The 20,683-nt window shown below is 43.5% G+C and overlaps 1 protein-coding gene across 2 annotated transcripts in view; it reads left to right on the forward strand.

Moving 5' to 3' along the window:
* ANKFY1 (ankyrin repeat and FYVE domain containing 1) overlaps window positions 1-20,683 on the forward strand; it is a 44,786-nt gene that overhangs the window by 841 nt on the left and 23,262 nt on the right. Inside the window, exons 1-7 of one of the 2 annotated variants that reach the window (XM_053367929.1) lie at window positions 7,175-7,358; window positions 8,751-8,943; window positions 12,570-12,688; window positions 15,729-15,864; window positions 17,204-17,327; window positions 18,847-18,996; window positions 19,509-19,674. In XM_053367929.1, coding sequence (XP_053223904.1) covers window positions 7,190-7,358; window positions 8,751-8,943; window positions 12,570-12,688; window positions 15,729-15,864; window positions 17,204-17,327; window positions 18,847-18,996; window positions 19,509-19,674 — 1,057 coding nt within the window. In that variant the 5' untranslated portion in view covers window positions 7,175-7,189. Of the gene's footprint in view, window positions 1-7,174; window positions 7,359-8,750; window positions 8,944-12,569; window positions 12,689-15,728; window positions 15,865-17,203; window positions 17,328-18,846; window positions 18,997-19,508; window positions 19,675-20,683 lie in introns of those variants that run through there. The other variant, XM_053367930.1, reaches the window with a different exon arrangement.

Genomic DNA, 20,683 nt, shown 5'->3' on the forward strand with positions numbered 1-20,683 from the left:
AGCTCTTACAAATACGGAACGGGTATTATGTGGCATCTGTAAGTACTGCCGATTCCGCTGATCAAAGCCGTTGAGTGGGTGCACATCTGATACAGTAAACTTGTGCCGAGTTGTTGAGGGCTTCATATGCCAATAGTAACACCTTGAACTTGGCTCTGTAGCAAATTGGCTACTAGTGCAGAGCTCTGAGCGCAGGTGTTATGGTTGACGATGCCTTGCTCCTGTCAGCAATCATGCTGCAGCATTCTGCATGAACTGCAACTTCCAGATCAGGAGCACATTGCAGTAATCTAGTCTTGAAGTAATCGATGCATGAACTACTGTGGCAATGCAAGGGTTGTGAGGAGGTCACCTGGGAGTGAGTGTTACTTGGCCCTGGGTGGTGTGTTCGGTGTATGCAGTGGGGCGTGAGAGACTCTTTTCCAACAACTCTTTCTGCTTGGTGAGTTAAGTAGAAGCTTATGTGTGGAAGTAGAGGAAGACTATCTTCCTAGATAGGAGGTGTTTCTTTGAAATGGGGGAGTCATAGTGGCACCACTCCACCCCTGTATGCATGCATGCACCCACCTACCCACTTAGGAACATAAAGTGTGCCCTATACCGTGTCACCCCATTGGTCTTTCTACACTGACTGGTGGCAATGGTGTGTCCATTTGTCTGTCCTATCTCCTGGTACCTAATGCTTTTAATTGAACCTAGGACCTTCTACATGAAAAAGTGTAGTTGGCTCCACTGAGTTACATGTGGGCAAATCCACACCATAGATTTAAACTGCATTCAGCAAACACTTAAAGCACACAACCTCCGCCCTCCAAATAATCATGGGAACTGTAGTTTACCCCTCACAGATCTACCGTTCCTTATCCAACTATAGTTCCCAAGATTCTTTGGGGAAATATATGTACTTTAAATGTGCTCTGGGTGTGTTTTTAATGTATGGTGCAGATCTGCCAGTCTCTCCCTCTAGTTGCGTATTGCCTACCAGTAGTAGCTCTCTAAGAGTCCAGTGGAAAATGCCATGGATTGAATCTGGCACCTTCTGCAAGCTCTGTACTTATGACCCTTCTCAGCTGCTTAGAACTCAGCTTGTTGCCTCCATTGTTAGTATCCCCTAACCAAGCTTGAATTACATTGTTTCCCACACACCCACAACAGCTCAGCGGCTTTAAGACACTTTAGTAACTCTTTTGAACTTTTTGTAAAGGGTTATAAAAATCACCTCCATATTATTCTCTGTGTATTCATGTTGCTTTTCTGTAACATGTCTCTGCCCCAAGGAGAGTGCAGTTGTTGTTATTATTTATACAGTACCGTCAGTGTGTATGGCACTTCACGGAGAAGGCTGCCCAAGAACTGAAGTGGTGCTAGATCCAGCCCAAAGCGGGGATCTACTTACTTAGTAATAGGGTCCTTGGTGTGCATGCTATTTTACAAAGGCAAAACAAGGCAGGGGAAGGTTCCTGCTGGAAGAGATTCGTTCTGTTATGCATAACACAGTCCGTGTGCATGGTGCTTTTTAGAATTACAGCAAGACAACAGGTCTCTGCCTGAAACAGCTTACAATGTAAAAGTCTAGAGGTGGTGTGGAGGATGGAGGCAGAGGGGGAGGCAGGCTGAAGCCAAGGTTAACAGTGGAGGGGAATGTGCATTAGGTTTACTTGTATCTATGTGGACTTCATTTCACTAGGAGATAAGGACTAAGGAATTTTGTGAAAGCGTCCATAAAAAGTTAGCCTTTGGTGATGGATATGAACAAAAGCAATTAAAAGCAAAGGGAAGTTTATTTGGTTGTTTCTTTTGCGGAAGACGGGAAGATGAAAGATCCTAGAATTGTAGCGTTGCATGGGACCACAAGGGTCATCTAGTCCAAACCTCCCCCCCCCCCAAATGCAGGAATATTTTTGCTGAACTTGTGGCTCAAACCCACAACCCATCTCATGGATGTTTCCTTGAGCATTGGGCTTATGTGTGTGGTAGGAAGGGCCCTTGAACGTATTTGTTCCTGGAAAAATATAGCAGAAAATGTATGTAAGGGTTTGTATTTCTTTTCCTTGAAGGAGCTTGGGGTGGCATACATACTTATCCCTTCTCACCTCTTATTTTCCTCCCTGCAAATCTCTGAAACAGGTTAGGTTGAGAAACAGTGGCAGGTTCAAGTTCGTCTGGTTAATTTCATGGCTGATGTGGGATTTTGACCCAGCTCTTTCCATTTGTGGAAGGTTTCAGTGACATCAGTGAGTCTTCATTGGTAGTAAATGCACTTAGAATAGGGTGTTGAGTTGCATGAAGCAACCTAGGTTGCAGTGCTAAATAAATCCAGCCCCATGTACTATTTTGTAAATACGTTTAAGACTACAGCTCATGTCATATTTTCATGGGGTCCTGTTTAAGGCAGATTTACAGACATGAAGTCCAATTTAGTTCAGTGGGGCTTCTCCCTAGTTAGTGTGTGTAGGATTGTGGCATTAGATTTAGAAAGGACTAGCTGCCAAGTAAGTGACCATAAGATTGCACCCATACCTAAATGCTAGTCTCACCTCAATGAATGAATGACCATTTCTTTAGGATCGAGCTGTTTAGTTGCATATCCAAGAACATTATTATTTTTATTACATTCTAAAAGAGAAAAGAGGCCAATTTTTTATTAGCCCAGATCCGTTGCCCTTGTGCATTTCTGCTCTATTCGAGATAAAAGGGAAATTTCAGAAATGTGCAAAAACAAGAGCCCACCCACATGCTTTTGTTTTTGTTGTCGCTTTGAGGAATGGAGCATGCGTCACCTGCCTCTCTCCTTCTGTCAAGCGGTGGCTCCCAACAGGCAGTGCTTCCCCCACCCACTGCCATTTCATCAGGGTGGGAGGCTGCAAGGAATGCAGGTGGGATTGAGGAGCAGTGGAGCTGAGGATAAGCAGGGGGGTCAGATGGGAATATACCCTGGACTGGATCTGGCCAACAGGCCAGCAGTTCTTCACCTGTGCTATAAAGTGGCTTCAGAGTTATTGTCTGGATCCAAGGCAGCCCTTGCCAACAGCTTTGCCAGTTGGAACTAATGGGAGCTGCCTCCCAAAACTTCTCAGGAGTTCCAGATTGGCTACGGTTGATCTAAGAAAATTCACTTTTTAATTCTCCTTAGGCCATGATTCCTCTGGCAACCTTAGGCAGGATACCCACCTAACTGTAACTACACTTTGCAGCTGAAATAATGACAGATGTATATAATAACCGATGGTAGGACTAATTTTTGTTGATAATGTAGAGGACAAGCTTTTGATCAGAGTGGGCTATCAAATTGTTTAGAAATGAGCACCCTTATCCGGCTTGTTTAGCTCCTCCATGCTAGCAGTGTTGTGGAGGAAACAAACTCAAACCTTGGCTTAGCATTGCACCCAGGTTCACGGTTTGTTTTGCTCAAACCATGATTGGTTAGCCAAGAACAATCCTTGGTTTACTATCTTAGTTTGGATGTGATGCTGAGCCAAGGAATGTGGTGTGTTTCTTCTGTGCTCTTGCGAAATGCAAATAGTTTCTGATTTACTGTGACATGCAAACACAGTCACAGATTGCATATCCGTTTAGTAAATTTTTATTTGCTTTCCATATAGTCATTTCACTTTCCTGGGATGTTCAGAGATGACTTGGATTTTTTAAACAGTACTGAAAATTGTGCAACACCTACATGTGATGATCTGGCAGATTTTACTGACTTCCTCTCACAGCCAGAGATCCGTCCACGCAGTTTCATTTCTCATAAAGTTTTCTTGGGAGAATAAGAAGAACCCAGGTCTTCATAATGAAGAGACCTGCTTTTAAGGTTTCTTTCCCCTCAAATTTCTGAAGTGTTTGTCTTTGGTTGGTTTGCCCTCTGTGCCCTGGGTGAGCAAATGGTAGTAGATAAATAATCACAACAAAGTGTGGGTGGGCAAGTTTTTCCAAAGTAAATAGGACTTGGCTTAATGGTAAAAAGCTGTTGAGGCGCTGTTGTGCAACAGTTTGGACTGCTGCCCACTTAAAGAAGTTACTTAGTTTATTGAGTAAATTGTTTGAATATGAATAACTGTGCACATGAATGAGCAGTTCTGAAGAAAGACATATACTTCCCTGTTTTTAGATAATAGATATGTTACAGCAGTTAAGAGACATTCCCACTTGTGTTTGAGAAGAGATAAGTCCTCTAGTAAAAACACTAGCCATTTGCACCAGCTATATTCAAAATAAGGCTTCAGTTCTTTAGTTGATTGAGCCATTAAAACATGCTTTTTTAAGTTAAAAAGGGGTTGTTTTAACATTCCATCCTCAGTCTGTGTCACTGAAGAACTGTATGTGTCATCTTTGAATATCAACCAGGCTGGAAAAATCCCATCTGGACATCTAGAGATTTCTTGCAAAAGTCTTCAAATAGAAGGAGATAAACTTTAGCATTGCCCTAAACGTGGGTGGCGCTGTGGGTTAAATGACAGAACCTACAGCTTGCCGATCAGAAGGTCGACGGTTTGAAACCCCGCAACGGGGTGAGCTCCCGTTTCTCGGTCCCTGCTCCTGCCAACCTAGCAGTTCGAAAGCACGTCAAAGTGCAAGTAGATAAATAGGTACCACTCCGGCGGGAAGGTAAACGGCGTTTCCATGTGCTGCTCTGGTTTGCCAGAAGCGGCTTAGTCATGCTGGCCACATGACCCGGAAGCTGTACGCTGGCTCCCTCGGCCAGTAAAGCGAGATGAGCACTGCAACCCTGGACCTAATGGTCAGGGGTACCTTTACCTTTAATAGTTGCAGTCAAGCTAATGGTATAGACCAGCCTTCTCCAACTTGGTAGCTACCAATCCCTGACCATTGGCCATACTGGATGGGCAGATGGAAGCTGGAGTCCAAGAACATCTACAGCTCTACAGTTTCCCCAACCCTTGCTTTAACAAATGGTTTATCTGCTGGCCAGCTAAGTAGTTGGTTTCTACAAGAAGCAACCACAACCTGCTCTGAATATATCTAGAGATGCTGAATGCTCTGCTGCAGATGAAAGCATTCCATGCAATGCCTAACTATGCATTATTCAGTGAAAGTTCCCTGATCAATACTGGTATCCTTCACTGCCTTAAAGTGATGGTGTGTGATTTTCTTGTAAAGCTTTTGGCTTTCTTAACCATGAAAGGTAAATTCTATATAGAATCATAGAATTGTAGAGTTGGAAGGGACCCTGAGAATCAACCCCCCTGCAACGCAGAAATATGCAGCTGTCCCGTGTAGGGATCAAACCTGCAACCTTGGCATTATCAGCATCACACTCAGAATAACCGGATAATATAGTGGCAGTATTTAGATTGCAAGACTTCATTCTCCTTTTTTCAGTCCAGACTGTAGGACTCCTGGGAAGAGTTGCGGTTGAGTTTGCTTGGCTCATTTTGTTGGTTACAATTATTCATATTCTGCCTTTCAAGGTTGCTGAGAATTAAGATTGAACTTCATTAAAACATGCACACACAATAAACAGCATGAAACTAAATGATTTGATTGTGGCCAAGTGCAGTAGTTAATATGGAAGGCAGCTGTTCCAGGATGCTTACGGACCATGCATGGAGTCACTACTCACCAGTATTTATTGAATAGGGAATCCCTGCCCGTGTGCATCCTTTGTAGAGTTCCTTTTACTGTTAAACATACCTTGCTGGAGCCTGCACAGGATCCTGAGGTCTAAGGAGACATCATGTAGGGGCTGGTCAAACCAGAACAGGGTGCAGGGATTGCCTCTTGATGACCCTGGGGAGTGGGTGCAGAGTTCAGAGTGGCATACTGGGAGGCTATACCAATGGAACACCCCCTTCCTGCCCAGGATCCAACTCCTCATTGATAACTATTGAAGCATCTCCTTTCACTCATGGCCCTGACGCAGTCTGTTCCAAACCACTGGGCCCCTTCCCAGGGTCGTTTGCAGGCAGCTCCTCCAGCTGCGCCCCCCCCCCCCCCGGTCCAACCAGCCCCTCCACGATGGCTCTTTGGGACTCATGACACACAGTTCTCAACTGCTCAGCACTCTTGCACACTCTTGCACACCCGGTCCCCTGCTCCAGGTATAACCTCAATTCTGGTGTAACTTTTAAAATTGCAGTTGCCTTTAAAATATTGGTAACCTCCTTCCTAAGAATAAATGCTTGGTATGGAATAAGTATACTACCAGAGGCTTGGACTAGATTTGTAAGGATTGTGTTAGATGATTCAGAATTTCTTTGTTAACGTACACCTACTTTGCGATGTCAGTTCTTTATATCTACAACCAGTGTAAAATGTGAATGGTGATCTTAGCCAGGCCTTGATGCATTTGCTAGCAGCGTATCAAAGCACAGTTAATGCCACATATCTGGCTTTTTAGCAAATCTTGCTGGCTGGTACTTAATGGAAACAATTAGTCATTCTTGGTGGATTTGACAGCATAAAGATCAATGAAGAAAGCCTCTTTAATGTCATCAGATGCAGTGTATTGATACAATAACTTAGCATACACCTCCCCCACTATAAGGGTTGTTGAAGTGCAGCCTATAGCCTCAGACTTCCTTTATCATTGCTCATTTTGAAGGGTATCAAGTATAAAAGCCAGGACGTTCCTTAGGCTTCCTACCTGAGATCCCCAGAGATGCCACGGAAACTGTTTGGGTCTCTTTAGGGACAAATTGTGATGGCAGCATGACTGAGCTATATGAAGTTATGGGTGGCATAAAGTGGACAGAGAGAGGTTCTGTTCTCCCTCTGTCTCCCATAATACTAGATCCCAGGCTCATCCAATGAACTGAACACTGGAAGAATCAAGATAGACAAAAGGAGGTGTGTCTTTTCACTGCACATGGTTGCACTATGGAATTTGCTCCCACAGGGCATGGCTGCCAACTCAGATGGCTTTAAAATGGTGTTAAGTCAAATTTATGGGGAGGATTAATACTATCAGTGGCTGCTAGTCATGGTGGTTATATATTGCCTCCAGTATCATTGTTCATATACCTCTGAATACCAGTTGTTAGGGCTTATTACTGGGAGACTGCTGTTCCACACATCTCCTGCTTGTGACTGTGAGAATGTAATGCTGGATCGGATGCATCGCTGGTCTGAGCCAGCAGGTTCTTGGAGCAGCCTTCCCTATCCTTGAGTCCCCAAATGATGTTGGACCGCATTTCCCATAATCCTTAACCATTGGCCATGCTGACTGAGGATGATGCATGCTGTGGTCCAGAAACATCTAAGGACTCAAAATTGGGGGATTTTGTATGCAGAGTGTGTACTCTACCATTTAGCTGCGGCTAGTTTTTTTTTTTTTTTTATCCTTTCGCTCTTAACTTACCTGAAGTCCCAACAAGCCAGAGTTCCAGTACTTCCAAAAGGTATTCCAAAAGTTTTGACTTGAGCAAGTCTCTTTGTCAAAGTATGTCTTAAGAGCGAAGCTCTTAAAATTGATTTTAGTCCGATTAGGGATTCGGATTGGTCACTTCAGGGAATGCATTTCTGGCATTTTTTAGAATCTGAAAGACTGACACCAACAAAAATGTGCCTATTTTTTGCTGTGCTGGCCTTGTTCCTTTTCACCGGGGGTGGGTGGAGGTGGAGATTTGTATTGCCAGCACAAGGTGGGAAGGAATCTTCACACCAGGCAGGAGTATCGTTGGCATACTGTAGTTCTTTCTGAAGTTTCTGCTTTTGGAAATGTATTTATTTGTGGGAGCAGCAGGTGGATCTTCTGCTGATGCTTTAGTGCTCAAGTGCTCTGTGATGTTTAGCAGCGTGTTTACTGTAGAACTCTGCATCTTCAGAAATCCTTGCCTGTCATTGTCCTCACCTTTTATCTCAAGGCTTATACACGCAAAACCTTTTTTTAAATAGTCCAGCATCTTTTTAAAATGGGTGCCGCAGAGAGAATGTACTGATGAACAATCATACAGTGGAATGACTAATGGTGCAATTGTGTGCATTCTCAGAAAGTTCCTCTGTGTTTGATGGAATCAAAATGAATGTTTGTCACAAACTAATTCCCCACAGAACTGCATGCAAAGGGACAAACTTGAGGGCATCTCCTAGTTTGGTTATTCCTGGCATAGACCATCCAGTGTGATACCCTCCAGTTGTTGTTGGACTACAAATCTCATCATTCCTGACCATTTGCTGTGCTGGCTGGGGCTCATGGGAGTTGGAGTCCACAACTTCTAGAAGGCCCTGCGTTGGCTATGCTGGCTCTGTGCCTTTGAAGCTGTATTGTACTGAGCCAGACAATTGGTCCATCTAGGCCAATACTGTCTGCTTGGACTGCCAGGGGTCTTCCCAGGCCTGGTACATGAGGCAGAGATAGATAGGACCCTAGATCCTTTTGGTTGCAAAGCACGTGCTACACTACTCAGCTATTTATACAAATAAAGTGTTTCTACCCCACTCTTTAGCTTACAAAAAACACACACCAGTAGTTCCTTCCCTTCAGACTCAATATCTAAGAGACGTGACACGATTAAAAAAGGATGAGGAGGGATGAGTAAAGAGGCAGGGAGGCAAACTCAGACACCAGTCTTACAGATCTTATAACAGTCAGCTGGGACTGAAGCAGTTCATGAAGCCAGTTGGAATGACTGCCGCTGTGTGAGTTGAGGGAGAGCCAAAGGCAGCGCTTCCCTTCGTAGAGAAGATGGAAAAGGCCTGCTTCCCTCCTCTCCCTGTGCTCTGCAGCCTGGTGCAGAGGTGCCAGTCGGCTTTTGCTCCACGTTTTGAATTTTGTTCCGTTGTCTTTGCAGAAGAGGTGGCCAAACTGGAAAAACATCTGATGCTCCTCCGTCAGGAATATGTCAAGTTGCAGAAGAAGCTGACTGAGACGGAGAGGAAATGCACTCTCTTGGCCGCTCAGTCTAACAAGGAGAGTGCCAGCGACTCCTTCATCAGTCGGCTGCTTGCCATCGTAGCAGAGTTGTATGAGCAGGAGCAATACAGGTAAACGTGTGGTGGTGAAGACAGAACCATGGGCTGGGTTTTGCTGCTGTGTGAAGCAGAACTTAAGTTATGACCCCATCTGCCAAGCCATGGTTTGACTCTGACATTTGAATCCGGCCTCTGCCTTTTAAAGATTTCATCAGATTACCCACTTGGGCCTCAACCTTGTTTTGCAACCATAAGTGCTGTAAATTTGTACACAAATAAGCTTAACTTCCTTTCCATTTTTTGCATCCATTACCAATTCTTCACTTCCACCAACACCCTTTCAGCTTTTACCGGGTACAGTCTCTTCTGAAATGCTGTGCCTCTTTTTCTCTTTGTGCTATTTTACACTATGTTTGCCATTTGCAAGAAAGCAGGGACAATGCATTAAGCACAGGTAAGCAAAATAGTTTAAACACCTTTAGAGGACGCTTGCCTATGTAGGCATATTGTTCACACACGTAACATGGAAGCCATTAGATTGCTTCTGAACATTGGAAAAAACAATGTTCCAAGATCTTATACTGGGTGAAATGCAGTCGAATCTAATCTTTCAGAAGGCAGAAGCTCATCCTCCAACTTAACAGAATGGAAGCAAGGAGTTTCCTGTGTTTTCCTGCAGGGTAAAGTTAGAAACAAACTCTTTTGCTTGTGTCAAAATAATTGATTCCAGGCCAAGCATGTATTTGTGGAGGATTGAGAGGTGCAGTTAATGGCCCTTGTAAAGACAGTGTTGCTTTAAAGTATTGCTGCTCACTTAATACATAAATGCAGCATATTTTGCTGGGAAACAGAGCCAGACAAATGTACTTTGCTTTTTTTTTTAAGTTTGAAGTTAAATATTTATCTTGGACAAATATACTTTTGCTTTGCTTCCTAAGCACTTCCTATTCTTCAAAACTGGAAGTTCATGCTGTTTTGGTGTACAGTGTTTTTTGGAAAGAGAAAGGGGACACACCCTATAACTTGTTACTCATAACTTTTCAGCTAGTGTGTAAGACCAAATTTCTTAATTCACAAACCTCTTCCTTGGAACTAAGCTGTGTGTGTTTCATGTTTGCTGAAATGCAGAGATCACCGTTCTGCATTCTGCAGTGGTGGTGGTAAAATCACTTAAAGACTTTGAATATGGTACAGTGATTAAGCATAAGACAGGCTCAGCCTTTCAGGCCTACAGGTTGATAGTCATTTGTCAGTTAGGGGTCTCTCTTGTCAGCCCAAGCTCTGATAAACACTTAGCAAAGAAAGAGTTATTTTTCAGCTCCTAAACACTTTCTCACCAGACGTCTTAATGCACAGAACCTTGTTGGATCGTATTTAAGAGCCATCTAATTCATCATCTGGTTTTCACAAAGTGGCCAGGCAAATACTTCAGAGAGGCCCTAAGCAGGGCCTAGCGAACAGTCTCAATTGCTGGACTGCCTCTGAACCTTGATACTCCAATACTCCACGACAGAAGAAATGTGGGTTATAAATATATATAAAAATATGTTGCTGCCAATGCTGCTTGGTAGACCTGTCAGCCATCACCTGTGAATTGGTATAATCCCTAATTGCCCTGAGGGCTAGCCCCATAGGGTGGAGCATGAGACTCTTATAATCTCGGGGTCGTGGGTTCAAACCCCATATTGCGCAAAATATTCTTGCACTGCAATGAGTTGGAATGGATGATCCTCGTGGTCCCTTCCAACTCTAAAATTCTGTGATTATATATATATATATATACACACACAAATATGCATATATACATATACATATACATATATAGTGTTGTAGAATGTGTATGGGTGGGTGGGTGTATATTCGGTCATAACGCAAGAGAAAAGAGATAGAAATGCTATGAAAGCTTGCTTCCTGTCCCAATACATTATATGTATTACATAAAGACTATATAGGGTTTGGACTGGGAATCAGTTTAATGCATTCAATTTATTGAGAAGAAATAATATGCAAGTTAGTATTGTTCTGTTTAATTAATTGTAGCTATAACATAGAAGCTTGTATAAATGCCATAGACTATTTGTTGTGTTTCTGAGGGGGGTCTATTTTGCAACCTTCATCAATCTGATGCCCTCCAGATGTTTTGGACTACAGGTCCCATCAGCCCCAGCATCATACAACTGTTGACGAGGGCTCAGGGATAATATATTGCTAGGATATTTGTGTTCAGTATACATAGAAGCTAACCTGGAGATTATGGGTATGATTGTTTTGTTTGGTTGTATTTTGTTTTCTATTTCAGCAACTTAAACAGGAATACTTGAGTGTATAACAATGTGCACTTACCATATTGGCCCGAATATAAGCCATACTTCTTTTTCCAAATTCCGACCGTTAAAAGTTAAAGTGCAGCTTAAATTTGTGACCTTACAAAAATTTGCTTTTACGATATCGCTGCTGAAACAGACATATGGTAAAACGGAACAGGTGTGAGTGCCTGCGGAATTTTAAGGGAGCAGCTTATATTTTGGTATTGTCTTTTTTCTCCCCCCCCCCCCCCAATTTTTTTTTAAAGGTGCAGCTTATATTCGGGTGTGGCTTATATTTGGGCCAATACGGTATCAGTGTATTCATTCTTAAAATATCATTCCTGTATATGTATCAACTACTAATGCCTTTTTTAAGCCATGTGAGCCCATCACTTTGACAGTGAGTTTAAATTTCCGTATAATTAAAATAATATTTCTGAAGCAAAAGGCACAGCTTTTTTCTAAGATTATTCTTAACATTTGTGGCAGTTATTTAAGGGGTGCCATTCCTTCCTATGTAGTGGTGCTTGCCATTTCCGGTTCTGTTTTTCTTTTCTTTTTACTTCTACTAAATACATATTTTTTTAAAAAATGGGTGCTTGTTTAATTGGCAGCATCCTTTTAGCCTCTTAAGAATTATTTTTTTAAAATCTGATGAGACGCACGGTGTTAAATTACCTCATTTATCTCCCCACTTTTGCTCTACAGCAATAATAAATTTATAAATCTCTGTCGTATTCCCCCATCACATTACCCACTCAACCCCACCCCACCCCCAGTCTTGCTTTAAACAACCTTCACATGGCTGTGAGCAAGCATGCAAATCCTTTAGCTATGAACCTTTTAATTGTTACCAGCACTGCCCAAACGGACAGGGTGGATCAGAGCTGCTTCCCCGATTGTGTTTTTTTTTAAAAAAAAGAAGTTAAATACAAAAGGTCCAGACATACAGCCACAACTGGCCTGAGATGCAGCCTTGATGGTGTTAGAAGGGCCAGGCCCATTGTGGGTGCATCACTGAGAGAAGAGGAGATGTCGCTCTAATTCTTCTAACGTTTTTCTTCTCAGATGAGCGGTTTGCCCCTTAATCGCGTGCCTGGGAATAGCAAACAAGCTGAACTCGGTTAGCTTCCCTCCTTGTTTGTGCACAGCCAGCATTTTCTTATCCCGTTCACAAAGCGTGCAGACTCCCTGCTTCTTTCTGAAGGCTTCTTTGTGGCTGTTTGGGACCGTAAGAAGCCTGCAAAAGTGCCATGGGGAATCCACATAATCGCCACTGCTCTGCCTTTCTCCTCTACGGCAGAATACCCTGAGTTTCCTTGCTGTTGTGCAGAAGTTTGCAAAGTCATCTAAGCACAGGTGTGTGTGTGTGTTTGTCTTGTGTTTCTCCAGTGACCTGAAGATAAAGGTTGGAGACAGGCGCATCAGCGCTCACAAATTTGTATTGGCAGCTCGCAGCGAGACTTGGAGCCTGGCCAACCTGGTGTCTACGGAGGAGCTGGATCTGTCAGGTCGGTTTCTGATTGGCTGGGGTGGGGGGGGTGAGAGAGATGCTTTCATTGGCTTTGGGCGCGAGCAGTGAAAAGATGAAAGGCCCCTTTGGTAGAGGAGGTTGCAGTCTTCTCCTTCAGGAGGTGCTCCGCCCACAGAAAGAGGCACTTGATCCATTAATTATGAAGCCTTTGTGTCCAGAACATGCTAATGGGCCTTTGAGAGCTCTGTGTTTAATGCTAGTTAAATCAGTAGCCCATCCCACTTTCATTTTAATGAGGTGGATGTTAAGTGTGGTGGCCTCTTCGTCTTACAGAATGGGAGACCGCTCAGAGCTGGGAGACAAAGCCGTCTGAAACAGCCCGGTTATTCCTTTTGTTTTGAGGGTTGCTGTGTCAGAGCGGCCTGTGTAGCAATTCCATGTAAGGCAACTGTTGAGACGCCAGTCTTTTATCTTTAGTGAAATTAGCTCTTTAATCAGTTGGGCGCCTCTTTCTCTTCCTTTCTCTCTTTCCCTCCCATGCATATACCTTCCCTAAAAACCTGCAGCGATGGAGAGAGAGAGAAAATTCTGGCCAGAGACGTTGATTCTAAACAAGCAATTATATTGCCAATTTCAAGTTTGCATTATAAAATGAGCCGTGTTAAAAAGAGAGCGTTATAGATCACTTTATTTTTAAAGGCAGCCCCTGCCCTCGGGCTTACGATAGCACAAAAGGAAAAATGGATTCGGTGAGAGGAGGAAATACGCAAGCCCAGGCATTATTTATTTGTAGTTGCGGGATCTTCTGATGACCCACTGGGATCGAAAACAGCTCAGGGAAAGGAGGCACCAAAAGTTACTGGTTTCTCAGCTGGGCTAATGAATTGAGTTACTTCTCTTCCTTCCTCTGCTGCAGCCTGATGTAGTGGCTGCTGCCGGATGGTAGGAGATTGTAGGAGGAACCTGGCTTCTCAGTAGAGGTGGTGGCAGTGTCTCCATATCCCTTGTCTCTCCTCCACCTCTGCCTCTGTAGTGGCTCTGCTGTCAGGTGGCAGATTTCCACCATGGGACACCCATGCTTGCGTATTAGGATGACCTTCGTTGGTGATGTGGGGTAGAAAGAGAATTAAAACAGTTGCTCTGTTTTTTCCATGGAAAGGTTTCCATGCCTAAAAGTGCATGGTTTCATAACATGGTGATTGCATGCAACACTAGTCCAGTTGAAACTGCCTGGCCTTGCATTTGGAGGGCAGAAGGTGTGTTGTGTTGTGTCCTGTTCTGGATCTTTTTTGTGTGAGGGTGGGGGGCGGGAATGAAATAAGTGGGAAGGACATAAACTATTCCAGCTCCAGCGATGGTATAGTTTTATCATCCAGCCCAGGGTCATGCTGGCAGAATAGGAGGGTCCAGAATGCCCACTCTGGCGTCAGTGAGATAATCTGGATGCAGGACTTTTCTGCAGCCTCACATAGAAGCTATAGGGATCCTGAATTCCCTCTGAGGGCAGACTTCTCTCTCTTGGAGAGGGAGATCCAGTTAATCCTAAGGCACCTGTCAGGTTTTAAAATGTTTAGAAGTTAAGTCCAAGGAAAGCTTTTTAGTACAGTCATACCTTGGTTTTTAGTTTCTCAAATGTTTTGGCTCCCGAACGCCGCAAACCTGGACGTGACTGTTCCAGTTTGCGAGCTGTTTTTGGAAGCTGAACATCCGATGGGGCTTCCGATTGGCTGCAGGACCTTCCTGCAGCCATTCAGAAGCCGCAGTTTGGTTTCCAAACGTTTTGGAAGTCGAATGGACTTCTGGAATGGATTCCGTTCGACTTCCAAAGTACGACTGTAATTGAATATAACATTTAAACTGCACTAATGTGCTTCGTTGAATTCCCTCCCCCCAATCAATTGGTTCAGTTCAGCTGCTTCCGGGCATTGGGAAAAGATGGTGTCCTACATATATTGCAAACCAGATAGGAAATCAGACATGCTAAATCGGATACCAATTTATATAGGGGATTGGAAAATTATTGGGGGTTTTATACATTCTGCTGAACTCTACATCGGGTTGTTGTTTTTTAGCTGCTACTTTTTATTTGTTTATTTTAGTTTATAAACTGCTCTAGGAGTTTTACTGAGGGGTTTATTTAACAAATTGGGCCAGGAGGAGGAATACCTGAAAATGACCTCTTTCTCTGCCCCCCTCCCCGAAAAGGTGCTTTTTATCATTGGAGAGTGACCAGTTGGAGACCCCCCCGTTTTAAAGTAATTCTCTCACCCATTTTAGCTGATTTTATCTCTCCCTTTCTCCAAGAAGCTTAAAGGTGGTATTCATGGCTTTACCTAGCCCTCTTTTACCTCGCAATGAGCTTGTGAGGTAGGTTAGGCTGAGGGTGGTTGACTGGCCTAAACTGAACCTCATGGCGGTGGACAGGATTTGAACCCTGTCTCCCTGTTGGCCCCTTGTCTCACATTTTAAGCACCATGAAAATGGAGTGGAGGTGAAAGTAGAATACTTAGGTGTCAAGCAGTTTCTGAAGTTGAAATGTGGGGCTGGGGGAAGAAGAACACTAGGGCTGCCACCTGCTCTTGACTATGTTTTAGTTGTGGGTTGGTGGGGCGTTGAAGCCGTTGAGGCTTCCCCAGATGATTGACGTCTTGCCTCTTACATCTCTGGCTGCATCTTGGAAAACAGCTTCTAATATTAGTGATCCCGCCAGCTCCTCTTTCTAGGGTGAGCAGGCAGCCAACACCCTTGTTGCAGCAGAGCTATAAATACCACCTTTACTAGTTCCTGAGATCGGGGGGTGGGTTGTATGCCTACCTAGCACTCACAGCAGCAGTGTGATGCTGCATTTCTTTACTACAGTGAGGGAAATGCCAGGAACTCTCCCCCCCCACACACATTGTAAGTACAGAAACAAGTTCGTTGCTAATGTCTTGAGCATAAGAAGTGTGGTTGCTGGTGCATAAGTACTGAGTGTGCAGTTGGGGGGTGGTTTGGTAAGTGCATACAGGGTCTAGAGCCCTGCATGCTGGTGGTCCTCTAAAGGCCAAATCATAATCCCCTTCATGCTCTCCCAACAGATGCTGACCCGGCCGTGACAACGGCGATGTTGCGTTGGATCTATACAGATGAGCTGGAGCTGAGAGAAGATGACGTGTTCCTGACCGAGCTGATGAAACTAGCAAACAGGTTTCAGCTACAGCTCCTCAGGGAAAGGCAAGCCTCTGAATGAGCGGTTGCATTTGTTTCTTAATTAACCAGGCTATTTGTCCTAACGCAAGTGATTGTTTTTCCCCCTGTGGATCCCTCTGGGAAGCGGCTTTGAATTCAAAGATGGGCACTCTCAGAAATGCAGCTGTGATCAGGACCAGTGGTGGGATCTCTTTCCTTTGGAAAGATCTGCTGAGGATGCTTTGGGTCAGCCTTCCTGGTGACCTCCAGGTGTTCTGGGCTCACTGGTGAAGGTTGGTTTAGGTAAAGGTTGTCCTATTGCACGCACGGGTTAGAAGGCCCTCTCGATGCTTCCTCCAGCAAATGATGGAAATCTCGCCAGGTTCTTCGTCAAACCTATACATTTGAACTGACTTTGTAGTAACGAGCGTGACTGTAGTGACACAGAGAATCTCTTCTGCTCTGGGATCTTGTGTGCTCCTATTAATTTATCCCATTTGTGTGTGTGCAGATGAACTTGGCTTTACTAGATGTATCGCATCTGCCTATTTCTGGCAGTATGGGCAAGGCAACATTCCAGGGGCGTGTTAATAGATTATAATGCTCAGATATTACTTGAATCAGGTATTACACTGGCTGTGGCAAAGTTTCTTTTGGAGGTTATAAGAAACAAAGATCATTATGCCCTAGATAAAACAAAATGACTGCCTTGGTTCTACCATCTGTCTGTATGGTCGTTTTAACTGTATCTAGTTTTGAAATTGTTATGGTTTATGTTTTATGGGTCTTTGGACCGCAATAAAGTATTGATGATGATACTTGAATCAGGACATTATTTACAACAGGGTGATGGTGTTAGCAGCACAAGCAGAAAAGTCTTGCCTCTCTCATTCAACTGGATGAATGGTAGCTTAACGGCAGAATGCCTCCTCTGAATGTCTTGCAGGGTGTTAGGCTTTTAGCCAAGAATATTAATCTTAACTTCAGAAGTCTTCAAGTGCAGGACAGGCAATTCCTTCAGAGCTGAAGGCTACTCCTTGAACACTGATCTGCTCTGAATATGGAAACCATAGTTTCCTGGTTTGGATGCAGTGGGAAACTGTGGTTAATGAACTCAGGCACTCTTCAGTTGTTGCTCAGCAAAGAGGGAAGGGATGACACACGCCACTTGCATATCTTAGTTTAATTAACTGAGATAGTTATGTCCGATCTGGGCCAAGATCTTTCAAAGAACTTCTTCAGTTTTACTAATACTTTATAAAGCAGGTCTGTGTTCATACTTTTTAGCTACTGAGATAAGTCTTTTGATGCTGGCAATGAAAATCATCTCCTAGTAAATCCCCTTTTTGCTGACCCCCTGCTCTTTCCCTGTCTGTCTTGGTAGGTGTGAAAAAGGAGTCATGTCACTTGTGAACGTCAGAAACTGCATCCGCTTCTATCAAACAGCTGAGGAGCTGAATGCCAGCACTTTGATGAACTACTGTGCAGAGATAATTGCTAGTCATTGGGTAAGCGCCGAGAGAGGAGCATGGGGTGCTTCAAGAGGTCAAATGAGGATATGTGTTTTTTAATTTAAAAATGCAGCATTTACTCTGTTTCCAAGGCAAAGATTTCTGTAAAATTTGAAACTATACTGGAAATCCCCCACATTCTGTTCTGCAGCTGCTTTGGGCTGTACCATGTACAGCGGGGGAATTGCGTGTTTAAAGGTTGCCCCAGGAAAGAACAAGTGCCACCTCGCATGTGGAAAGCTAGCATGTTGGAGAGAAGAATTTTAGCCCAGCATTCTCTTTGCCTTGTTAGCTTCCAACTCGCAAAGAGATTTTTGTTTTCATTTGGTCTGCAGTTTGGTGTATGCATCTGCTTAAAATGGGATGTCTTGGCATTGACAGCAGAACTGATCCCTGTACTGAAAACAGGCGGTTCCTGGTCTGTAATTATTGAATCATAGCTCAGTTTCACAGAGTGTTCCCCCCCCCTCCACCCGTGGAAACATTTTGCAGCGTGGGAGAAAAAGTGCCTCATTAAAGATCATCAGCCTATGTTACATGTGTGGATAAATAATCTCACAGGTTGAGACAACAAAATGTTGGAGGATGTTCCTGGTACAATGATTCATGCCCATGGGAGAGCCTTGTGTTCAAAGCTAAGATACGGAAGGAGCATTCTTATACCACCCAGAGCAATAAAACGGGTGGGGAACCTGTGGCCTGCCTCGTGTTGTTGGCATCCAACTCCCATCATCCCTGACCATTGGCCATGTTGGCTGGGGCTTATGGGAATTGTAGTACAAAGCACCAGGTTGGTGACGGCTGGTCTAAGCAGCTTGCGGTAATTTATTTATACAGTACCCCCATCTTGCAGTAGTGTAGCACAGCTTCAGACCCAGCTTTCTCCATTCCTTGTGCTGCCCACGCATACATTACTTTAAACACACACACACTGAATTTGTAAAGTAAAAATAAAATATAAAACAAACAGGAACAAACATAGTACACTAACCAAAACAAAACAAAACATAGACCCATAAACTCTGGTATTGCAATGAAAACAAGAGAGTTGGAAATCATTTTACAGATTCACAGAAACACATGTGCTGCTCTTGCCGCGGCATTTATAGTTTTCAAGCCAGAAACCAATGAACGCTTGGGAATTGTATTCAGCCACATAGACTTTTGAGAGGCAGGCGGGAAAATCTGACCACGTACAATCAAATGTACTTTTCCAGTTTGACTCCCCCCAAAAGTCTGGTTTTTTTCCTGTTACCCATACACTTCTAAAAGCACAGGTGCATGTAGAAATGGCTGATACTTTTTTTATGCTTGCTCTGTGTTTTTTTATGCTTGCTCTGTGGGGAGTGTTGTTTTAATTTCATGTAAGCTGCTCTGGGAACCTTTCTGACCAGGAAAGGGTACAAATGCTACAAATAAATAAATAGCGCTGGAGAAATGACTGAAGCTGGGGGGGGGGGCCTAAGGTTGGAGCCAAGATATGTGACTTTCTTGATTAATGATTTTTTCCCCCCAGGATGATTTGAGGAAAGAAGACTTTAGCAGTATGAGTGCTCAGCTATTGTATAAAATGATCAAATCCAAAACAGAGTTTCCTTTGCACAAAGCTATTAAAGTGGAGAGAGAAGACGTCGTTTTCCTGTATCTTATTGAAATGGATTCGCAGGTAGGCAGAGATCCTCCCCTAAATCTGCAATAGGATAGAATTTTGGAGATATTTCTCAATATGCTCATTACTACAAAGTCAGTTCCCTCTGCGTCTTAAGAAAGCAGAATAGACTTTAGCATCTGAAAGGAGTTTTTAAAAACAAACACCTTCACTAGTTTGCAATTACAGTCCCCCCCCCCCAATATCACTAATAAAACCTTTCTCTTCGAAATGATTGTTGCTTCCCCCACAACGTCCACTGTCTTTTCTTTTAACTGTCCGTAAGCCTGCCTTACGTTCGAACCATTGTTCTATTTAGTCCAGGTCGGCCTTCGTTCTTGAGCCTGGGATTTGCGTCATGCTTTGTCACTGAGCGTGGCCTCTCCTAAGCTTCTCTGCCGCCCTGCGTGGCTCCTTAGTGAGCGACGTTAAATGTAGAATAAACACCAGAGTCTTCTTTTTTTTTTTTTATCTGCTGCTTTTGCTGTCACGCTGTGCGGTGCCTGACTTCTAATCCTGTTTCCCTGCAGCTGCCTGGGAAGCTAAACGAAGTAGATCACAACGGAGATCTTGCTTTAGATCTGGCACTTTCTCGAAGACTGGAAAGCATTGCAACCACCCTGGTTAACCACAAGGCAGATGTGGACATGGTGGACAAGAAAGGCTGGAGCTTGCTGCATAAAGCTATTCAAAGGGGTAAGAATAAACTGTGTTTGTAAAATATATAGTTCGCTTTCCAGCTAAGAATTCGTTCTGTACATTCCTGGCAAAAACACCTCATGGAATCATAGAGTTGGCAGGGACCTTGAGGGTCACCTAATCCAATCCCCTGTAATGCAGGAATCTCAGATTTCATAGGTGCTAGCATTTAAATTTGTAGATCGGGGTAGGGAACCTCAGGCCCTCTGTAGCCAAATGCTGGCCTCCAGGCCTCTCTGTCATTAGTAAATGAATGGATAGAAGATACGTACAAACTTGCAACACATGAACAAGTCACCTATAAACGTAGGCTTGCCATGGCAAATTTAATGATATTTGGAATTCATTTTTATAAACACTGTATTAGGTTAAGTTTAGGTTAACTACAATAACAGTCATGTAATGTTTATAGTTTTTGTTCTTTACACGGGTGTTGTTTTTCTATTCGCGTCTTATTTTACCTTGAGCACTTGAAATTTTATACTTCCTGTTTTTCAGTAAAGAATATACTATAAATATATAGATATATATAAACAAATAATCATTAAAACAACCACCTTATATAAAACACTATTAACAAAACATCTTAAAAAATAGACCGAACAGCACAACCACAAGAAAAGTCATAAAATTCACAAAGCATTACAGCACTTGTAACCCACAAAACAATATTAGCAACATTAACAAACAACCAAAAACTAACTAAGGACGTTTTCCCAGCAAATTCCTCCACCCACCTGTTTTTCGTGTCCACAGCAAACAGTAGGTTGTGTGTAAGCATGTCCAGTGGTACCTCGGGTTAAGAACTTAATTCGTTCTGGAGGTCTGTTCTTAACCTGAAACTGTTCTTAACTTGAAGCCCCACTTTAGCTAATGGGGCCTCCTGCTGCCACCGCTGCATGATTTCTGTTCTCATCCTGAAGCAAAGTTCTTAACCCGAGGTACTATTTCTGGGTTAGCAGAGTCTGTAACCTGAAGCGTATGCAAACTGAAGCGTATGTAACCC

This window comes from Podarcis raffonei, chromosome 15 (genome assembly GCF_027172205.1).
Source record: "Podarcis raffonei isolate rPodRaf1 chromosome 15, rPodRaf1.pri, whole genome shotgun sequence".
NCBI classification, from domain to species: Eukaryota; Metazoa; Chordata; class Lepidosauria; order Squamata; family Lacertidae; genus Podarcis; species Podarcis raffonei.